Source organism: Seriola aureovittata, chromosome 10 (genome assembly GCF_021018895.1).
Source record: "Seriola aureovittata isolate HTS-2021-v1 ecotype China chromosome 10, ASM2101889v1, whole genome shotgun sequence".
NCBI classification, from domain to species: Eukaryota; Metazoa; Chordata; class Actinopteri; order Carangiformes; family Carangidae; genus Seriola; species Seriola aureovittata.
This window is the reverse complement of record NC_079373.1, coordinates 24,425,065-24,447,390: the sequence shown is the minus strand read 5'-3', so window position 1 is coordinate 24,447,390 and position 22,326 is coordinate 24,425,065. Positions and strand designations below refer to the sequence as shown.

At 38.6% G+C, this 22,326-nt stretch overlaps 1 protein-coding gene across 6 annotated transcripts in view; it reads right to left on the bottom strand.

Moving 5' to 3' along the window:
* The window catches only part of mgat4c (mgat4 family member C), a 122,604-nt gene that overhangs the window by 4,727 nt on the left and 95,551 nt on the right, over nucleotides 1-22,326 (bottom strand). For all 6 annotated transcript variants that reach the window (XM_056388211.1, XM_056388208.1, XM_056388212.1 and 3 more), the window contains 2 exons: nucleotides 1,666-1,820; nucleotides 850-997 (listed from right to left, as the gene is read on the bottom strand). In XM_056388211.1, coding sequence (XP_056244186.1) covers nucleotides 850-997; nucleotides 1,666-1,794 — 277 coding nt within the window. In that variant the 5' untranslated portion in view covers nucleotides 1,795-1,820. The remainder of the gene's footprint in view (nucleotides 1-849; nucleotides 998-1,665; nucleotides 1,821-22,326) is intronic.

Genomic DNA, 22,326 nt, shown 5'->3' with positions numbered 1-22,326 from the left:
CACAAATGCAAATGCAAATTAAATGCTTGCAGAAAACACACATTTTAAAGGTCCCATATTTTACACAAGTGTTGATTCATATGAAGATATATTTGTGGTTTTAAGAACCAAAAACCATCTCAACGTAGTTTTACATTTCCTCTCTCAGGCTTCTCTCTGGAGCTCTTGTAACAACAGGACAGTGAGCCAATCAGAGGAGAGGAGGTTCCGAGCCTCTCTCCTTATTGGCTGACTGGTTTTGAGTCATCAAATAAAAATATTATAGATAGGTTTTGGGTAAACACTCAGAGATACTAAATTCTGCACGGTTGGATGGTGGGTCCAGGACTGCTTTGTTGTGACATCACAAAGTTACGGAAGTGCTGCTTTATAATCAAACAACACATGGAAATCTCACTTTATACAATATGGGACCTTTAAGAAAACTGTAAAGATTCAATTAAGGTTTCAAGAAGTTTCCTCATTTTAAACTCAAGGCTGTTCCCCGGAACATAAACTTAAATAAAGAATATTATGTCAATCCATTGGAATACAAGTGATCAATTTATATTAATTTATATTCTTAAACACATTTGTCTGTCAGGTATATTTCAGCTGGAATAGAAACATTTAGTGGATAAAACATGGTGCACTGGAGGAGAGTTGTGCAAAGTGTTTAATTTTTGAGGTACAAAAAAAAAGTCTCTACGGAGTAGTTACATTTTATGGTCGTGCTCTAAATCCCAACATCATAGATTTTAAGTTTTAGTTCTTATTCTCGCTCGTGTGACTTCACGTAACTCCCCTGAGCTCATGCAAAAAAAAAAAATTGTCAATGTAAATTCCTCTATAAAGAAACACTAAACTTACTCTTGCGGTTCAGCGGGGTTCCAGCGAGATAACGATACGTGACATTAATGGTTCCAGAGAAATTACTGAGGTCTCTGAAGGTGTGAACGTATCGCTCCGAGCTCGGAGGGTGGACTGATGTTTCCCTGAGCTGCCTTTTATCCTCTTCCTAGAAGACAACATGAGAAACACAACATTACTCCATATTATGAACAAGACAGAGGGGTAAAAAAAAAAAAAAATACAAGCTGTCATAAAAATCTTCCTGAAAATTTCAATTTCTACTGTGAATAATTCAGATGAAGGGAAAACCAAGACTTTTGTTTTCTTAAAGTTGTCATTAACATCTTGTACAAACTTGACAATATGTGTTTTGATGCGGCTGAGCTAACCCTCGACGTTTGGAGACAAAAGGAATCTTAAAACCCCCTCCAGGCGGTTTACACAGCCGCGTAAATGGACTTGAGAAGAGCAACCAGAGAGCTGAAAATGTGAACTCCCCTCTTAATAATTTAAATAACAAACACAGATAATGTACTGTGTTCACCAAGTTTTGATGCTATCATGAATAAGAAATAAATCATCTGGATGATTTCAACTTGGGTCCATGTTATGAAAATTTAAACATGTTTCCTTTAAAAACAAGCAATTATAAAAGGGACAACATGGGTGGAGTGAACAAACACGAGAACACAGTTAGAAGCACATTTGGTCTAATTTGCTTTTCATTCATGGAGAAGGTCTACAAATACTAAGAGAGCGCTTCATCTAAATTTCTAATTTTGGCAAATGCTTGCTAATAGCAGTTAGGACGTGCACACAACACAATTCACTGACCAGCACGTAGCCGTCTTCGATGTAGAGGTTCAGGAAGAGGAGGAAGGTGATGAGGAAGCCGAGGAAGGGGATGGTTGAGCGTTTCCTCAGACACCTCATTTTGTCCAGGGATTTCCACAGCAGCCTCATGCTGCACACCCTCTCACTACTGGGATCTGCAAGACAGGAACATGAGAAACGACACGTTACTTTGAATGCTGTCAGCCTGAAGTGCTGCACGCGTACAATTTGCCTTATTATCGAGCATCAACAGATTGCGGAGGGGGGGAATTAATTTTAGGGACCACATGACCATGTATGACGTGATTATCTTCCACTAGGATCATAATTTATCTTCAACAGATTTCTAATGGTCTGTGATAGAGAGAGGGGAAGATAATGAGCCTGGGAGGGAGGTGGACCAAATCCACTGATTGGCAAATCATGAGAGAAAAAACTGAAGGCGCTACAGGACATAAAGGATATTGATGTGCTCAACAATGGATTACTGATGTGAATCAAATGTGTTTCTTCACTAATAACAATGAAAATATATAATTGGTAGCTGGATTTGTTCAATGCACCCACCCCTACTGGTAATTTTAGCTGTTCAGTAATGAATGTTGATGCTATGGTTGATCGCCAGCACCTCGTTACGTTCTTATGCTCCCAATAGTCAAAATAAAGATTCTTCTGCCTGCTTTACAGCCAGCTTACTCCTCTCTGTTGTTTAAATGTGACTTCTTCTGTTAGGAGATTACAGACTCAAGGGAGGGAAGTAAATTACATTTTCAATTCAGGTCACTTTATTTCAGATTTATGGTCCATAGAAGAAGAAAAAAAGATAAGAGATAAAAAGCAGAAGATGAGAAAGAGAAAAAGACATAATACAGTATAAAATGGATATTTATAGATATAACCTAGATATTAGGTTTACTTTTATCAATTTATCAATTATGTTTTGATTAATCAATCAACTATTTATTGTATAAGATTTAAAAAGAATTCAGGAAATGTCCACTTTCTACAGTCCAAACAATTTGCTTGATACAAGACTTCAATTACTAGTTATTACAATTCAATTCAATTTCAATGAATCAATTTTATTTGTATAGTGGGAAATCATGACATACATCATCTAAAGGCCCTTTACATTGTAAGGTCAAGACCTTACATTAGTAAGATTAGAGAGAAACCCAACAGCTTATACAAAGAGATAGCACTTGGCGACAGTGGGGAGGAAACAGGAAGAAACCAACAGAGCAATTAATGTCAATGAATTGACATTATCTGGTTCCCAGTAAAGGGTGACAAAAGCTACTTTACATGGCTCATTGGCATCTTGGTGGTGGGTGTTGATGGTTTGGAAACCGATTCAGTTTCTCTGCTGGCAGAAGAACTTGAACTTGGTGACCTTCCCTTCCATGGTCACAAGACAGTTTCGAGAACCTTCTTTAAAAGCGGTGGTTATATAAACCAACAATACAACAAGACATGAGCATTATGAATGATAGAGAGATGGGGACCAGACTAGAGCTCACAAGGTTTTGTTGAATCTTTCTTGTAAACAACTCTTTGATGGCTTGATCACTTGAAAGCTACTTTAAACTCGAAGGGCACTCAGAGAGTGCGGACCTCCGCCAAGGCCATTGTCAAAAAACATACACCAGACTTCAGAGAAAAAAAGCTTAAATTCATAGTGAATGATCTGGATCTGTCCCAAAATTGAATGGGTTTGTCCCTGACCCGTGCCCCATCCCTCCACCAGGTTCAGTGCAAATCGGCTCAGGACTTTTTGCGTAATCCTGCTGAAAAATAAACAAACCGACAGACACACACGGGTGAAAATACAACCTCTTTGGCTGAGGGGTAATAACAAGGGAAGAAGAGCAGTGGGTTGTGTAGAGGGGGATGCAGTGAGCGGACACAATATCTGTCTGATGTACACCTGTAGAATCTAATGCAATCCATTCGGTACCAACAAGAAATATGACCTTTGACAAACATATGACGTTCAGTTTGTGAGAATGGGAGATGTGCTGACTGAGCTCTAATGTAACGTTTGAGACATTATTTTATACATTTGTAAGGATGCATTGCTAGATGTACATCTTAGCCACCCACCCACACACACACACACACACACACACACACAGAGTTGAGTCAACCTTTCTGACACTAAGCAGAAGAGGTGAGATTTACAGGTCCAAGGTGTTGGGTTAGATTATGAAGTGTTAATCATATGTCACTTCCCACTGGCTGTCAGAGGCTAAGGATAGAAAGTCATACAGTAAACTGATGTATAACCATTAATCTTATTAATAAATGGTCTGTGGAGTGTTTCTCCACCCCCAACATAGATAAAACAAAGAAATGCCAAAGCCTTTCCTGACGTTGATAGCTAAACTTGTATATGCAGGAGGCTTATTAGCAGCAATGAAAGCTGATAGAGCAGATTTATGTACGGGGCTCAGCCGCAACAGGATTGGCAACTGTACGACAGCGACTGACTGAGGGAGAAAAAGCCCATGAACAGGCGGCAGCAGCACCCTACAGATGTAACAATGGCATTGGTCTTTTCTTTGCCAGCAATTAGGCATCAGCGTGTGCTTTTGTTCTACTGCTGCAAAGCCCTGGAGATGCCTAATAGAATACAAACTACCTCTAAACTCAGTTCAATGACCACACACACATCGATCACTCGCACCAGGAGTCGGCCTCATCTGGGATTCAGCCAGTCAATACCTCTTTGTGCACACTTGAAAACTGAAATTAACATATCCATCCACCGTGGCCTGTTCTGTGCAATTTTCAACTCATTGTGGTTTAATGTGGAAGGCAATTATCAGTTATTTTGACATTTTGAGCTGTTTTTCTTCTATTTAAACAGTGTAACAAGCCAAATAGGCTTAACTGCATGGAGTACATGAACAAATTAGCTTTAGTTATGAAATGGTTAGTTGTTGCAATTTTTATATCAACTATATTAATCATAAATTTTAAAAACATGTGCCACGTCTCTCTGTTTGTGATGGAAATCTTTTGTTTTAACAGTTTGACGGACAGGAACGAACCAGACCAAAGCTGGTTAAATCTAACCTGCGGGTCTCTACATCTTCTATTTAATGGCAAACTCTGATCTTCCCTATACATATCGCGATAATGTAGTCTATAGATTATCTGATTATAGTCTATCTGTCATACACTGCGCGAGCCATTGGACGTTATGCCAGAACATTTTCGCAATCTCGTCCTAAATTTCTCATACTTTTTTTCTGTGACGCCTGTTTTTAGGAGTGTTCCAAGTCAGATTCCCCAAACCAATCGAACTTGGCGTAACTTGCTCAATACACACTGATGAACACTAACCTGTGCATGAGGAGGTTGTGCATTTGTGAGATTTGACCATTAGCATAATCCCCTAAAATATCCCTATAAGGCTTCATTCGTAGTAAAGGTTCATTCACAAGAATTGTCATAGAAGAAGTAAAAAGAACTTCACACTGTGGATCTTCAAGTCTTCTGTCAGAAAAATCAGCAAACAAAAACATTGTGTGATTGGATTATGCCAGATGTTAAGAACATCTTTCTACAGCAACATGCAAGGTGGTCAATGTGACGACAATCAGATATTAGATATTAGAGATATTAGACTTGAGATTATTACAGCTGACTGCCAAAAACTACAGTTCCTCAAATGGCCACTTGAAAAGCGATTCAGGTGCTGCCAAGATGGCGGCAGCAGAGCAGCCTACTCTGCAGACACCTATGGGTGACGTGACTGAGGCTACGTCCATCTTTATTTCCAGTCTATGGGTGCAGCAGAGGATGATAATGGACAGCGACCTACATAGAGACCCTGAGGCACAAAATCTAAATTGGCAAGCTATGATTATGATGATACGATGAACAGGACATTATATTATACTGTCAGGAAATTCCCTGAATACCACGTATGTGCTAAGGTGGTAAGACTCAAAATTAAGTTACTTGAGCTTCAAAGAACTACTGCTGAAGCTGAATATGTCCCATTACATCCCATTGCATACGCGGCGTGTCCGCGCTGCAGAGTTCTGCTGGAGAAAGCTGAGTGCAGCATGATGATGAGAGAATCATTAGAGGGACTCTGGAGGCATCGCAGTTGATGGCTACGAGCGCAAGAGTCCTCCTGACACCACGGCTCAGGTAGCTCTTACTTCTTAGCGCCTGCCTCGCCTTCTATTGTGAGAACTCAGCAGCAGCTCTTTCCCTCTGCATCCGCATAAGCTATGTTGAGACCGCTGACCTACAATTACCTTCGTGTGATCCAGTGGGAGGCTGCAATTAAACAACTTTTCTGCTTCGTGTTCGGGAGAAGAGTTGATCTCTCAGATTGGAGTCATGGGCGTCTATCGTGATGATACCAGACAAAACGAGGCGCCTCTCTTGTTTCAATTATTCAAGATGGGCTCAGAGCAGGAAGAGGATGAGATGCTCCACCTGCCAAAGGCGCAGCTGGGAAACATGGTTGCTACTGTTACCCCAGATTTAACTGTGACGAAGATGCACATCAGAACACCTAAAACATCATCATCCTTATTTCCAGTCTACAGTAGTAGTATATTCTTGGAATATGCTATGAGTTCACTGCAAAGTCCATTAACACGAGGAAAGCATATGTGTATTGTTGTGTTCATTATTTTGGCATGAATCCAGGGCAGAACTGTAGCAGCGAAATGAACCTAAGTGTGTTTTAATGGGTGTGTCATCCTGGCAGTCACACACTCCCTCAGATGTCCCCAGCGCCATTTCAGGACACAGCACACTTCCAGCAGGCCGGGGCTGTTAAATATCCATTATGCACTGTGTGTGTGAACTGGACCAAATAAACCACAACGCCGCCTCTCTCCTCACTTTTTTTTTTCCCTGGCAGCATGTCGTGCACTTAACTCACATCAACTGTCTTGTACCGAACTCTTTTGAAAAGCGTGCTCGCAGTGAAAGGTTAAAATCCTGTTATATTGACATAAAGGGAGCTCTGTGGCAACAAAACTGTGACAAAAGCTGAGTGTGCTCGCCGTGAGGACCTCTTGAATTCAATTAGATTTTCATTCTTGTGGCTAAACGTTCAATTTTGTTCGAGATTTTTCAAGCCTTGCAATTTGTTAATTCAATAGACTATTAGACTTTAGACTATTTTGTTGTCATTTTCCACCATTTTCAACAATCACACCCTACCTAGATGCCAGAAATTCCTTTTGATTGTTCCCACAGTTGCTCCTCAAAGAGATAATATAAAATCCTCCAAGGAAATTATCACCTGGTAGTATCACAGCGTGACAGGTACCTCAGGGTTTGGAAATGGCTTTCAGCTGGAAGCCTTCTGCCCATCAGCCCCTGACGTCACAGCACGCTCAGGGTTATTATCTTGCTGTGCAGGAAGACGAGCGCACCAGGGAGTGAAAACGAGAAACAAAGGAATTGGAAGATTACGTGAAGAGCTCTGTGTAAACTAGTCCCAGAATGAAGATGAAAAATTAATGCTCCCAGCATTACCACAAAGTGCCTTGTACAATTAAGAGCATCGCGTACAGAGCTTGAGGTTGAGTTGAACTCATGTTACACCCATCACTCAGATCCTGTAGCTGAAAAGGTTTTAGTGTCTTTAGAGCTACAAATAAAGATTTATTTGAAAATAAATGTATTTTTTGTTTAAAGTCCCATATTGTATAAAGTAAGATTTTAGATTTTTGATTATAAAGCAGGTCTAAGTTCTATATATATACTGTGAAAATATCAAAACGCTTAGTCCACAGAGAAATGCACACAGCATGTATTCAGAAACTGAGCCTTAAAGCGAGCCATCAGGACTGCTGTAACTTTGTGATGTCACAACGAAGCAGTCACCACTTTCAGCTCCCACCCAAGACCCACCATCCAACCTTGCAGGATTTGGTTTCTCTGAGTTTTTACCTGAAATCTATATTTCTATTCAGTCACTCAGAAAACAGTCAGCCAATCAGAAGAGAGGCTCAGAGCCTCCCCCCTTCTGATTGGCTCACTGACCTGTTGTTGCTAGAGCTCCAGAGAGAAGCCTGAGAGAGGAGATGCAAAATTAAATTGAGATGGTTTTTTGGTTCTTAAAACCACAAATATATCTTTTTGTGGACATTAAGACTTAAAATAAAACACAAAAAGTGTAAAATACAGGACCTTAAATTATTTATTCTAGACAATATATTGAAAAATGACCATCACAAGTTCAGGAGCCCTATAAGTGGTGTCTTCAAAGTGCTTGTTATGCCAGACTAACAGCCCAAAACCAAGAAAATTTACATTTTATTTCAGCAACTTCCCACGTTCAATGAATAAATAAGCATCTCATCGTTTCAACACTAGATACATTACAGTATCTTTGAGGAAGTAGGGCCTAGTTTTTATACACATGTTCTTTTTTTTTTGTAATATCCCAGTTCTTCTGTGTTCCAGACAGAAAGTACCTTGGCAAGCTATCTCTGGATTCATCCTCAATGTCGTCCATGCTTCTCTGGCAGCCCATATGAGATGACTGATCCAGGAATTGTCTTCCTTTTCCCCCTGCTACACTCCCCTCCTCCCCCTCCCTCTAATGGTGAAATCTGTCGGAGGCAGACTTGAAATGGAAAACAAGAAGCTCCCCAGTGAGGAGAAGGCAATTATGGTCTGGCCTGATGTGCAACCTAATGCCAAGAATTCTATATCACACCAAACAAAAAAAAACAAAAAAAAAAAGGAAAAAAAGAAAAACAAAACAAAAGGCCTTCCATTCCCTCTCCATTCGTAATGGCTTGATTGCTGCCGAGTGGAAGCGGTCCTCCAGCATGCCAACAATACCACCTTTTTTTTGTTTTGTCGAGAGCTGTGAAAGGGGGAGCGAAGAGCAGAGTAAATGGGGGAAGAAAAGGGTATAGGATTGAGCAGAGTGGCACTGACATGCCACAAACATGAGTCGAGCTCCACAGTGATTTCACATCCCATCTTCCCAAGGTTGTTCCTTTAAAGTCATTTCCACAAAAGGGAAACCACAGTGTCAGGACGCCTCAGAGAGCACGTGGCTCCGCTGAGGACTAACAACTGTAAACCTGACTCTGAATATATTGCTTTAAAAACTGTTTGTGTAGTGTATCGGCATAATGAATTCACTCCTTTGAATGCCAGCAAGGAACTGAGAAAAGACAGAATAATGAAGATGAGATTTGAAAATAAAATGCTCTCCTCTGGGAGTTTCAGGTACACACAACACTGAGTCCTGCCATGTGTTATTCAGAAATCAAAATAACCTCTTAACAAACACTTTTCTTGGCGGCTTGAATCAACTCTCAACTTTCGATTTAGGCCACGCCGTTTTTAAAATGTGAATCTGCGTTTCCTGTAATGGGAAAAACCTAGATGGGGAAACTCATTGTGAATAAGAAAAGGGAAAAAGATTAATAAAATGGGCAGCAGAAAGCAATTCTCCCACATTTCATCTTGTTATCTGTTTTACATTATTTCCCCTGGGTATCCTGCACCTTGCAGATATACAGCTCTGCACAAATAATCAATTAAGCCTGCAGATTTGCAGGGATTCAGCAGTTGCTTTGTGTCAGGCCTTCAGCCATTTTCAATGGATTTTCTTCCTCGATAAAAAGCCGAGAGTAACAGAGGCTTTTGTTGATAACAAAATTGTAGCGCTGGGCGGAATAATAAATCCCTTTATTATGAAATGGCTGTTTTGTTAATAATTCAAAATTGGTCAAACAGTTTACTAATTACTACATTCTTACAGCCTGCCAGACAAAGGAATCTTTCATCTACAAAGACTTGGCGACCCTTGTCAGACATCCACACCCTTTACAGGAACACGGAAATGATCTTAATTATTGGGATGCAGAGGGGAATTGTCAATGGGAGCATTATCAATGAGAGGTGTGGTAAATTAAAGCCTGAAAGCTGGCTTACTGGGAGATTCCACCGTGTAATTCCTGTAAAACCCTATGTGTCACAACAGCCAATCATGTCTGAGATTGATGAGCTGTCATTTCCACAAAGGTAATCTTCCAAAGGGAGTCATCATGTAATTTGAGGCGGCAACACAAAGTCTTATTTTGCTCTGCTTTGTGATCATAAAATGGTCACAGGCCTGATGTGCTTTACCAATCCCAGCTGCATCAAACTCCGGAGGCCAGGAGGCTGCGTCAAGGACCCAAACAGATGTCCCCCCCCCCCCGTCGCCTCCCTGCACTGGGGCTGTCACCGCTGTCAGCAGCTTGAGCTCACTCACTCTAATGGGAGGAGGGGGTGTTGTGGAGGTGGCAGTGGAGGGAAGAGTGTGTGTGTGTATGTGTGTGTGCTGAATGTGATGCACTCCCTACGGACACACTGTCCAAGTGCGCTGCCCTCCCCACCACCACCACCACCACCAACCGCCGCCGTGGCCCTCAAGGGAGAAACAGGCACTCCAGCGACAACGGCACTTCCAGCTGTTCTCCCATAAGGAGTTGGTGTGCGAGACAAGCCTTAAAAAAACATAAAAAACCCAAAACGGTCTCAGCCAGTCGGCCTGTCGGCTTCTCAGATACAAGAATATTTCCAAACACTGCCAAACAGCCCTTTTCTATTCCGGACAGTCCCAGTGTCCTTTCCTTTAGACAGCGCCTTGTTCTCATTCCAGAATGTGTTGGAGACATCAACAAAGCTTTTCGAATTCATCAGCATTAAGGCTTGTTTTTTTGTCCAGAGCTGCACTGGCACAGGTGGCGTGAGCTACTGGAGTACTCTCTCATGAAATATTGAGCACATGCCGCCCATTGATGCTAGCTTCAGAGCAATCAAGCATCAAAACAGTCCGAACAAACGGCTCTGGCCCTTTCTCTACTGCAGTATAATCATCCAGATCATCCAGCCCGGGCCGCAATTGAAATGTGACGGTAAAGAGCTTCCTCAGATCAGTCCATATTTTCCGCCCTATTTGATTTCTACTTACTTTGGCCGGAGAGGAGAAGGTCTCATATCTTTTATAGCTGTGAATGGAGCCGTGCCATTTCTGGACGGCCAATCCTTAACTGCATCATTGAAATGAAAGGGAGACTGCATTTATCATGAAACACAAACTAAGTGCAATGAAAGTGCATAATGCGCCGATGATGCGGCGACATATACACGGCTCCTGCTTCATCACGGAGAACTGCTGAGGGTGTTTCTCTGACTCTCTGCGCTGACAGTCTCAAAAGGGAAAGAGAGCGAGGATGTTGTTGTTATTGGAGCTGTGTTAACTGATGTACTTTCAGAGGGCTGTCAGGATGTTTACGTTTAAGGTCATCAGAGGTAAATATGACAGACTTTTGCCATTCCGGCCGCGGCGAGCGTAATGAGGACGGGAGGCGTGAGAAATGATTCATATGTGAGCGAGCCTCTCCCAGGCCCTTCTAAGCAGTTAGTACTTTGACCCAGATTAGCGCTCCGCCAGAGGTGCACTTGGGAGCGATGGCGATGGAGGACTGCGATACTGCTTATTTCCACTAGAAAACACACTCGACATGTGTACGGCCCCCTGTGCACATGCAGACCTGTGCATATGGCCTCTGTCTGTTCCCCATCCCTTGTGTGAGGTTGTGAAGACGCAGACGGTGATACAAATTATTACCTACATCTCAGACACAAGATGATTAGTATTTGAATATTGTGAAACACTCTCCAAGGCAAAGATATTCAATTAGTTCTTTGTTACATCACATTCGGCTAATGGACTGTGTGTGTCTCCCTGACTTCAAGCTCCCTGACTGCCCTCTGTGGCTGACGTCATGTGTCATACACATATGATGCGGCTCCCCAGAGGCCATTTTCTACATTAAAAGCACAGACCCACGTGAATTAGCAGACAATAGCCTGTCATCATGTCTACTCTAGAAAATAAAAAATAAAAAAACCAGGACATGGGCTACGGGCATGAGAGAGGATGGGGGGGAAAGAGGGGGAAAAAGGCCAGTGAAGAAAAGGCCGGAAAGAAATCCCCTCTCCTTCTCACTCTCTCTCTGTCTCCATTTGTGAGACAGGAAAAAGGAAGAGGAGACTTGGCTGTGCCTTAAAAGCACTTAAAAAGCCAAGGTCACCTCCTGGTCAAATCTGTGAAATGAGAAAATGGCTGAAGGGGCAATAGGCCGGTGGCAGATAACATGAGAATGCACTATCTCCTCCCTACACATTTAGTGCAGAGGAGGATGGGGCACAGGCAGGCTTTTCAAAAGGCTCCGTGTTGAAGTGAGGACTGGAGAACACAATAAGATGGCCCAGTTTCACCCAGTATGACAGCGCATACATTGAAGTGCTCTTAGGGAATGAGCTTTTTGGTCAAGCTGACTGGACAGCCAAAGAACTGACTGTGGGCTTACAAAACTGGATTTTGCATTTAATCACGTAGAAAGTACTCAGGTAGATTTAAAGGTGCAGTGTCCTACTTCAGTTTAAGTCAAGACGTTTTAATGTCATTAGGAAAATGCATCCCAAAACTGAACTGAAATCATGATACAAAGTCAATATGTAGTACTGTCACCCTAAGGTGCAAATCAGAGTAATAAAACTTGAATGATGAATGAATTGATCTCGTCAGATGGCAATGTTTGGAGGCGGTCCATCAACCCTGAATTATCTCTCACTCTGGGCTCATAGATTTTTTTTTTCTGTGAGATATATCCTTCTTTTTAAATGATGGGCTTGCAGCTGTGACCCATAAAATGTGCCCATAATCTCGAAGCCCTGTTCACGTACGGGAATAGCATCACCTGGGGTCCTGCTGTAATTTGTAATAACTGCAGGTGTCTGACTGATGGGCTTTAATAATGCGTGATTCATGTCATGTCCATGATATGTAACAGAAAAATTCAGCCACCTAGTGTCTAATTTGCTAATATTTTTTAGTTTTTACTTTTTAAAATTCTACTGGCTAGAGAAGAAATGATGGTGCTGTTGAAATGTTAATAATTTGGTAGCATATAAAGTAAAAGTTTCAAAGCATTTCATCTAGCTAACGTACTCTATGCATCAAAGCTAGCGATTAGCGTTGACAACATTTAGTTTGGTTGCTCAGGAGCTGATGGAAACCAAAACAGTGATATGATAATATTGCTCCATGTCTACTGGATGTGTAAGCTTGTAACAATGACTGTATATAAAAATGGATGACTTGTCTCCACTTCCGCACATTGTACAAAAATGAAGCCAAAATATCCCGCAATGCGAGCGCTGCCATCTTGTGCTGGTGATGTAATTTGGAGCCAGAGTCTGTGCAGTAGTGAACAGGAAGTGAAGCAGCAGAAATAAAAGGTGCCGGCCATAAACCCTCTCGACCCAATCGTGTCAATCACAGCTGTCTAACATGGAGGAGGGTGGGGTTTATGACCTATGCTGCTGCCAGCCACCAGGGGGCGATCAAGATGTTTTGACTTCACTTTTGTGAAGCTGTGATGTTGTCCTGTCTTCATATTGGTTTGTAACCCTTTGTGAGTTCAAGCTAAAGCAACTTTATAGGGGTAATATGTATGTTAGCTTTTTCTGGAGTTCTTAGTGGCCCCAAAAAAATGATTAATGCTGCTTTTAATTACATCAGTGTCCCAAGGTATTGTAGTGTTGTGCAGTGGCAGCCAGCAGCAGGCCAACAGTTTCCTCACCATTCACTGTCTATGTAGCAACTGCAGGATTAGTTTGTAGATGATGCTTATCAAAGCAATTGCCTGTGTTGTGTTGAAGCTACTGGCTGAAAAACCAGCCAATAGATTCAATTTTAAATACAACAAGATAGGCAGAAATATGAATCAAGCTTGAATTTAAAAAAGTAGTTCAGATTGAAAAATTCAACATAGCAACTTGTGGGGATCCTGGAGGCAAAAAAATTCACTAGAAAGCAAAATAAACCAGTCAGCATTACTGAGTTTAAACCTTCCAAGTTCACTGCAGTAGTGTTTGCAATTTAAATCAAGGAAGCCATAATCTTTACAGGATTATACTTCAAAAGCAACCTCCACAATCCTAGAGATTACACATTCTCTCCTCCTGAATGCAGGAGACTGTGCAACAAGCAGAAATTCAGATGTACAGCACGATACCTCAGAGGAGTAGGTCAATTTTCCTGCTGGCCTCTCCAGCCTTGAATAGCGTTGTTCTTCCGGAGGCGTCCCTCTGCTGAGACACTCACTGCCTATCCCAGCTTTAAACTGATGGGAGAATATCCTATATCCCTGCATCCTCACAATTCTCCCAAGTCTCCAGCATGAATATTTGATGAGAGATGTGTGGGATGGCCAATCACTAAAAGACATTTATCTCCAATACCCCTGACTGGGCAGCCCTCACTGAGCCTCTCCTTTGGTAATCAAAAACAAACGTTTCATGGATGAAAAAGCCCTTTCAAGAGAATCATTGATACCACTGTAATGTATGTTTGGAAGATTAGCTCTGCTGCATGCTGTGAATGCATTAGGCTTTAAAATCTGATATGTGATGCCAGACACATTCTTTTTTTTTTTTTTTAAATATTACATTCATATTTTGTCACCACAGAATAATACAATGCAGCTCAATATAAGATCTCGCCTGCCTGCGCTTGTTGTGTCTGGCCTCCCATGAGCCTCCAAGAGCACATGGTGTACATTAATTAGCTATTCTGGGACTTAAAGTCTGTACTTATTCAACCTTAACGACCCTGTTCGCCCCACAGCAACATTACAGTGTGTTCAGCAAATTTCAGTGGTCATTCGTCAGACCTTGAGTTTTCTATCATCAGCCTATTATTTTATAACCTTGAAAAATACAGTGGCATGTGTGATGACAGAAATGCGCTCTCAGGTCCTCATAAAAACTTTACTTTAATTCCATACCCTTTTAATGATCTTGCTGCTGAACAATTTTTTCACTGTTAAGAAACTATTACATTTCCTCCTCTTATATCCACAACTAATAAGATTGGAATAAGTATTGAAATAGTGGTTAAAGGTCTGATATTTTATACTTTTCCAGTCTTTTACTTGAAGTGTTGATCCATAAGAAGATACATTTGTGGTTTATTGGTTTGTGTGGTTTATATTTGTTTATATTTGTGTTTCTTTTTGTTTTGAATACAAAAATCTACCATCCCCATGTCGTTTTACATTTCCTTTCTCAGGCCTCTCTCTGGAACTCTAGTAGCAACAGGTCGGTGAGGCTAACTGTTTTCTAAGTGATTGAATAAGAAATATACCAGATTTCAGGTAAACACTCAGAGAAACCAAATCCTGCAAGGTTGGATGATGGGTTCAGGTGGGCGACTGCTTTGTTGTGACATCACAAAGTTACAGGATGTCCTGACGGCTCCTTTTAAGGCTAAGTTTCTGAATAAAGGCTGTGTGCATTTCTCTGTGGACTGAATGCTTTGATACTTTCACAGTATTAATATAGAACCTAGACCTGCTTTATAATCAAAAAAGAAATGGAAATCTCACTTTATACAATATGGGACCTTTAAAGGTTAAACGGTTGTTGACTTTTGAAGGCTAGAAATTTAAGCACCTGTCCCAGAGCATGAAATTGTTGGGTTATTGTATCAATCAACGACTCCATCAACCCCTGCAGATGTATGAAACCGCCTGTAAGACAAGAAAGGTGACACCAAAAAAGTGCACCTTTAATCACTACCCCTTCTTATGTAGCTGCTCATCAGCAAACAGTAAAGTGCTGTGGTTGTTGTGGGCCACAACCAGGTGCCCCATGCAATGCAATATGATGCTGATCATTTCATTAGATTTATAGTTATATTATAACTCAATGCTTTCACTCAGTGTCTGCAGTATATGGCTCTTTTCTGTCACTTGTATCGGAAGCTGCAGTGGCAGTTTATTGCTATAATCAGATAGAACTAAATGAGGCACCGAACCAACTGCAACACAATTACACTTTAATTAACGAGTGTTTTACTGTTCAGTGACATTTATGCTCAGAGCTAAAGACGAAGGATGTCTCCACAAAAATGACACTGGCTAATTTCAGGTCTTATTCCTTTTTATTCGTCTTCTGGAAAATCAATTAGACTCAGGCTGATGGCAAATTTGTCCTAAAGTCAAGAAAGGCTGTGACATTCTACTCTAAATTAATTTTTAGTAAAATATATTTATACTGACTAATACATGCTAGCATGTCAACATGTTAATTAGTCCAATTTACAAACTTACACGTAGACATGCTCTTTTACTTTTTTTCCTACTGATGATAGATCCCCCATTAACCCTGTTAAGGTTAATGACGGATCGCAGCTCTGTGAAATGATGTCTCTTGTTTTGTTGGATGTGTAGCCAAAGGGACTGTTTCTTTTGAATAGCGGTTGTCTGCAATTACTCTTGAGGTGGATCTCTTGTTGTCAGTTTGAGATGCTGACAAAGGATGCCCTTTGCCTTTGAAGTGCTTCATCTTGCCTCAGGTAAAAGAGTCCATAACTTGGCAAAAAGGAAAACTTTTTGTTTGGTTCCCAGCCTCAGGCTGGCTTTCAAACCAAGTGAGCTCCTCTGATGTTGAAATATACACATTACACATACAAAATAGTATGTCAAAGAAAAAAAGAAGAATCTTCCCTATTCATTTCATTAAAGTGCAACTAGACCACTCTATCAAGAGAGTATGCTGCACATTTCCTCCTGCTTTTTGAAATAGCAAATCAGAATCCAGTAAAAGCTTGTCTGTGTGCATTATTAATGCCACTAGAGTGAAAGAGGTAGCCAAGAATTCGCCTTACATCCAAATCTTTACCTGGCAGCATGGGAATCAAAAACACATCCATCCTGTTCCTCATTTTGGGTATGAACATATCTAATGTGTGCCATTTACATGTTTTTAATAATAATTATCATTAAGAGGTGTTTTAGATCTAATGCTAATTAACTACAAATCTTCATTGAAGGTAAGAGACGTGTTTTCAGCAGGTCTCCAAATGTATTCCACAGACACAGCCGTTCTCTTTCACCTCCAGCGCAGAGGCTCTTGTGTTTATTATTCAGCCTAAGTCGGCACACCAGCCCGGCTCCACCTTTGGCTCATTTCCGAACAATTTTCAAGCTTCCTGTAAAATGAATATGCATTGCCTTTTGCACTGAATCCATTTGCAAGACAGAATGATAATGAAGAGAAAGTGCTTTAAAAAAAACCCAATTAATCTCATGTAAAACGGCTGCTCAATGCTTCTAATGAGATGCCATTTTAATAAGCGGGTATGTTGTACAACAAAGCCATTTGGTAAACATTATTGTTTATTTGTTTGATGACATGCAGGCAATGGAACAGATTGCATTTAAAAAAAAAAAAAAGTATCAATGTTTGATGTAAAGAAAACACACTTTTTAACTTGTGTTGTGCAGCCGCCAGTAGTTATTGTTACACAAGCAGAGGTGCACTCACATGTGTTTTGTTTTTCAGTAGTTTATACATAGCTGCTAACATTAAACAGCTTCTTATTGAAAATAACCTTGAGCACTGAAGCAGTCTCAGGTGTATGCAATGAATATTACAGTAACTCAGGAAAATCAAGTTTGTCTCTATAGGAGGAAGCTGCTCTGAAATTGACACAAATTTAGATGGAAAATATTTATGGGAAGCTCATAAACAGAAGCTCAGCGCAGGCACAACCTAATTTCTTTTTTATTACACCATGAAATACACCTTTCACAGGCTCTGCTTGGACACGTCGAGAGGAGAGGCAGAGAGTGTGTGGTCAGACTGAGAGCCAGGTCGTGTCAAAGCTCAGTGAAAACTGTTGAGAGATGGATCAAATTTGAGGGGTAATCGGTAGCTTGTAAACAGCGCTGCTTTCAGAAGAAAACAAATCTACTTGTTATCGACTCAAAGCCAGCAGACTGCATCTCTGCCTGGTTGAATGTGTTTACTTATTCATCAAGGTGGAGAGAGGGCCAGCTACTTTCTCAAACTCCGGGTCCCAGCAGTTATTCTTTTCCTGATGTCGGACAAGAGGGGCAGACCTGATTAAAGATGCATGGTGACCAGCGAGTTGAGCTTAAAGTTCTCCAAGGTTTGTGCAGCTCCTGTCAAATATTCATGACCTCCACTGTGTGTGCAGTCTTTGGCACATGGAGTTAATGTACCTATTTCCCAATGATGTGCAGTCTGTATGTGCATCTGTGTTTGACTGTGTAGGCACTATATCCTCATCTGCTATTCAGACAGGAAAGTGGGAGGATGGATGTGTGGCAGATGATGTAGGGGGTGTCTTCACATTATCTTAGCATGAAGGTTGCTCCACAACAAAGAAAAGCGGAGGATGGCTAGTTACCCCATGTTGTGCTGTCTGACCCGTACTATCTACAGATTGCTTGGTATTCAGGGAGACATTCGCAGAATGAGAGGTAATAAGATTGTACTGGGCAAACTAAAAAGGTCTCAGTGATTATGAGCTATACCGTCACACAGAACACAGAAACATCTTTGGCTTAAATCACCTCTAAAAAGGGTTTGTGGTTAGATCAGATCTCAGGACTGTTGGATATACCTCCTAGTCTCTGCTGCTTCTGTCATCAACACCTATTCCTCAGCAGCTAACAGTAGGACATTGTGGTTATACTTGGAAGTTGTCAGTGGTCATTGAGTCTGAGAATGTGAAGCACTGTTGAGAGACATCAAAGACATGTTTTAGCTTAGTTTTGTCACTAAGAGTGGACACAGATAACCTCGATACAAATGGGAAGCTGGCAGCTTTTAAAGAACTACATATTCATATTTGGTATTTGATACCTAGCAAGCAATTGCGTGTGTTCTCTCTGAGAATATCGGCTTCCTCTTAAAGACATAGATCTCAGATTTATTGGTGACTTTTTATACCTTATTATAATATGAATTTTCATGCCTTACTATACTATGACGTTTTTATACCTTACAATACTATGACTTACTTACGACTTTTTGTGCCTTACTATACCAAGCTGTTTTTTTGACGTTTTTATGCCTTACAATACTATGACTGTTTTATGAATTTTTATGCCTTACGATACTATGACATTTTTTTTAATGTTTTTATGCCTTTCTATACTATAAAACTTTTATGCCTTAATATACTATGAAGTTTTTATGCCATACTATACTATGACTTTTTTTATGACTTTTTATGCTTTACTATACTATGACTTACTTATGACTTTTCGTGCCTTACTATACTATGAGGTTTTTATAACTGACTATATTATGACTTTTTTATGACGGCTTTATGCCCTACTATACTATGATGTTTTTTTAAACATTTTTATGCCTTACTATAACTTGACTTATTTATAACTTTTTATGCCTTAATATACTGTACTATGACCTTTTTTTAGATGTTTTTATACCTTACTATACTATGACATTTTTTTAGATTTTTTATGCTTTACTATACCATGACTTTTTAATGACTTTTTATGCTTTACTATACTATGACTTACTTATGATTTTTTTATGCTTTACTATATTATAATGTTTTTGTCTTTTTGTGCCTTCTCATTCTATGATATTTTTATGCTTTCAAAAAGCTTGAAATTTTTATGCCTTACTTTAGTATGACTTTTTAGTCTTTACTATACATTTGTTCTAGTGGGCTGTCTAGGTGGGTGAGTGGTTCGGTCTAATGCTTCCCAATTAGAAGGTTTTGGGTTCAAACCCCCACACCAGGGACCTTCGGGTTAGACATTGAGTGTTTTTATGCCTGACTATACTATGTCTTTTTTATTACCGTTCATGCCTTCCTATTTTATCATGTATTTATGCCTTATTTTACTAAAATGTTTTTTTAGATGTTTTTATGCCTCACTATACTATGACTTATTTATGACTTTTTATGCCTTACTATGACGTTTTATGCCTTAATATAGTGTGACTTTTTATACCTTAATATACTATGTACTTTTTATGCCTTACAATACTATGACTTTTTTTATGACTTTATATGTCTTACTATACTATGACATTTTAATGCCTCACTATACTATGAAGTTTTCATTTCTTACTATAGTATGACATTTTTATGACTTTTTATGCCATACTATAATATTATGTTTTTATGCTTTCCTGCACTATGACTTTTTATATGACTTTTTAAGACTTACTATACTATGACTTTTTATGCCTTACTATACTAGGACTTATTTTTGACTTTTCTATACCATATTATACTATGACTTATTCATGACTTTTTATGCCTTACTATACTATGACTTTTTTATGACTTTTTATGTTTTGCTATACTATGACTTTTTTATGACTTTTTATGCCTTACTATACTATGTTTTTTTTAGATATTTTTATGCCTTACTATAATGTTTTTATGCCTTGGTATAGTATGACTTTTTATGCCTTACTAAACTATGACGTTTTTTGACATTTTTATGCCTTAGTATAATATGACGTTTTTTGACATTTTTATGCCTTACTATCATGACTTTTTCATGCTGTACTATACTATGACTTTTTTATACCTTATTATAATTTGACTTTTTTATGCCTTACTATACTATGACATTTTTATGCCTTACTACAATTTGACTTTTTTATGACTTTTTATGCCTTACAATACTATGACTTTTTTATGACTTTTTATGCCTTTACTATACTATGAAGTTTTTATGCCATACTATACTGACTAATTTTTGACTTTTTATACCTTGATATACTATGACTTTTTTATGACTTTTTATGGCTTACTATACTATGACTTATGATTTTTTATACTTTACCATACTATGACGTTTTTTAGATGTTTTCATGCCTTACCATACTATGACTTTTTTATGACTTTTTTTGCCTTGCTATACTATGACTTATTCATGACTTTTTTTGCCTTACTATGATGTTGTTATTTCTTAGTATAGTATGACTTTTTATGCCTTACTATACTATGACTTTTTTATGACTTTTTAAGCCTTACTATAATGGTTTTATGCCTTACTATACTATGACTTTTTATGCCTTGCAATATTATGACTTTTTTATGACTTTTTATGCCTTTACTATACTATGAAGTTTTTATGCCATACTATACTGCATAATTTTTGACTTTTTATACCTTGATATACTATGACTTTTATTTGACTTTTTATGCCTTACTATACTATGAATCTTTTATGACTCTTCTATGCCTTACTGTACTATGCTTTTTATGACTTTTTATGCCTTGATATACTAAGACTTTTTAATGACTTTTTATGCCTTACTATACTATGACTTTTTATGACTTACTATACTATGACATTTTCATGACTTTTTATGCCTTACTATACTATGAATTTTTATGCCTTACTATATACTATGACTTTTTATGCCTTACTATACTATGACTTTTTAATGACCTTTTATGCCTTACTATACTATGACTTTTTATGACTTACTATACTATGACATTTTTATGACTTTTTATGCCTTACTATACTATGACTTTTTATGCCTTACAATACTATGACTTTTTTTTATGACTTTTTATGCCTTACTATACTATGACTTTTTATGCCTTACAATACTATGACTTTTTTTTATGGCTATTTATGCCTTACTATACTATGACTTTTTATGCCTTACAATACTATGACTTTTTTTATGACTTTTTATGCCTTACTATACTATGCTTTTTATGACTTTTTATGCCTTGGTGTATTATGACTTTTTAATGACTTTTTATGCCTTACTAGATTATGAAGTTTTTATGCCTTACTATACTATACTATGACCTTTTTTATTACTTTTATGCCTTACAATGATATCACATTTTAATTCTTTAATGTATTATGAAGTTTTCATGTCTTACTATGCTATGAGATTTTTATGACTTTTTATGCCTTACTATACTATGACTTTTTATGCCTTACAATACTATGACTTTTTTATGACTTTTTATGCCTTACTATACTATTTTTTAATGACTTAATATGCTATGAAGTTTTCATGTCTTACTGTACTGTGACACTTTTATGACTTTTTATGCCTAACTATACTATGAAGTTTTTATAATAATAATATATTATGACTTATTTGTGAGTTTTTATTCCTTATATATATATATAAAAATGTCATGGTATAGTTCGTTATTGAAAGTCATAAAATAGTCATAGTATAGTAAGGCACAAAAACGTCATAGTATATTTTGTTATAAAAAGTCATACAAAAGTCATAGTATAGTAAGGCACAAAAAGTCATAGTATATCAAGGCACAAAAATGTCATAATATAAAAAGGCATAAAAAGTTATAAAATAGTCATACTATAGTATGCCATAAAAATGCCATAGTATAGTAAGGCATACAAAAGTGATAGTATAGTAAGGCATAAAAACGTCATAGTATAATAAGGTATAAAAATGTCATAGCATAGTAACACATGAAATGTCATAGTATAGCGAGGTATAAAACGTTATAATATACAAAGGCATAAAAAGTTATAAAATAGTCATAGGATAGTAAGGCATAAAAAAGTCATGATATAGTTCGTTATTAAAAGTCATAAAAAAAGTCATAGTATATAGTAAGGCACAAAAAGTCATAGTATAATAAGGCATAAAAATGTCATAGTATAGTAAGACATAAAAACGTCATAGTATAGTAAGGCATAAAATGTCATAGTATAAAAAGGCATAAAAAGTTATAAAATAGTCATACTATAGTATGCCATAAAAATGCCATAGTAAGGCACAATAAGGTAC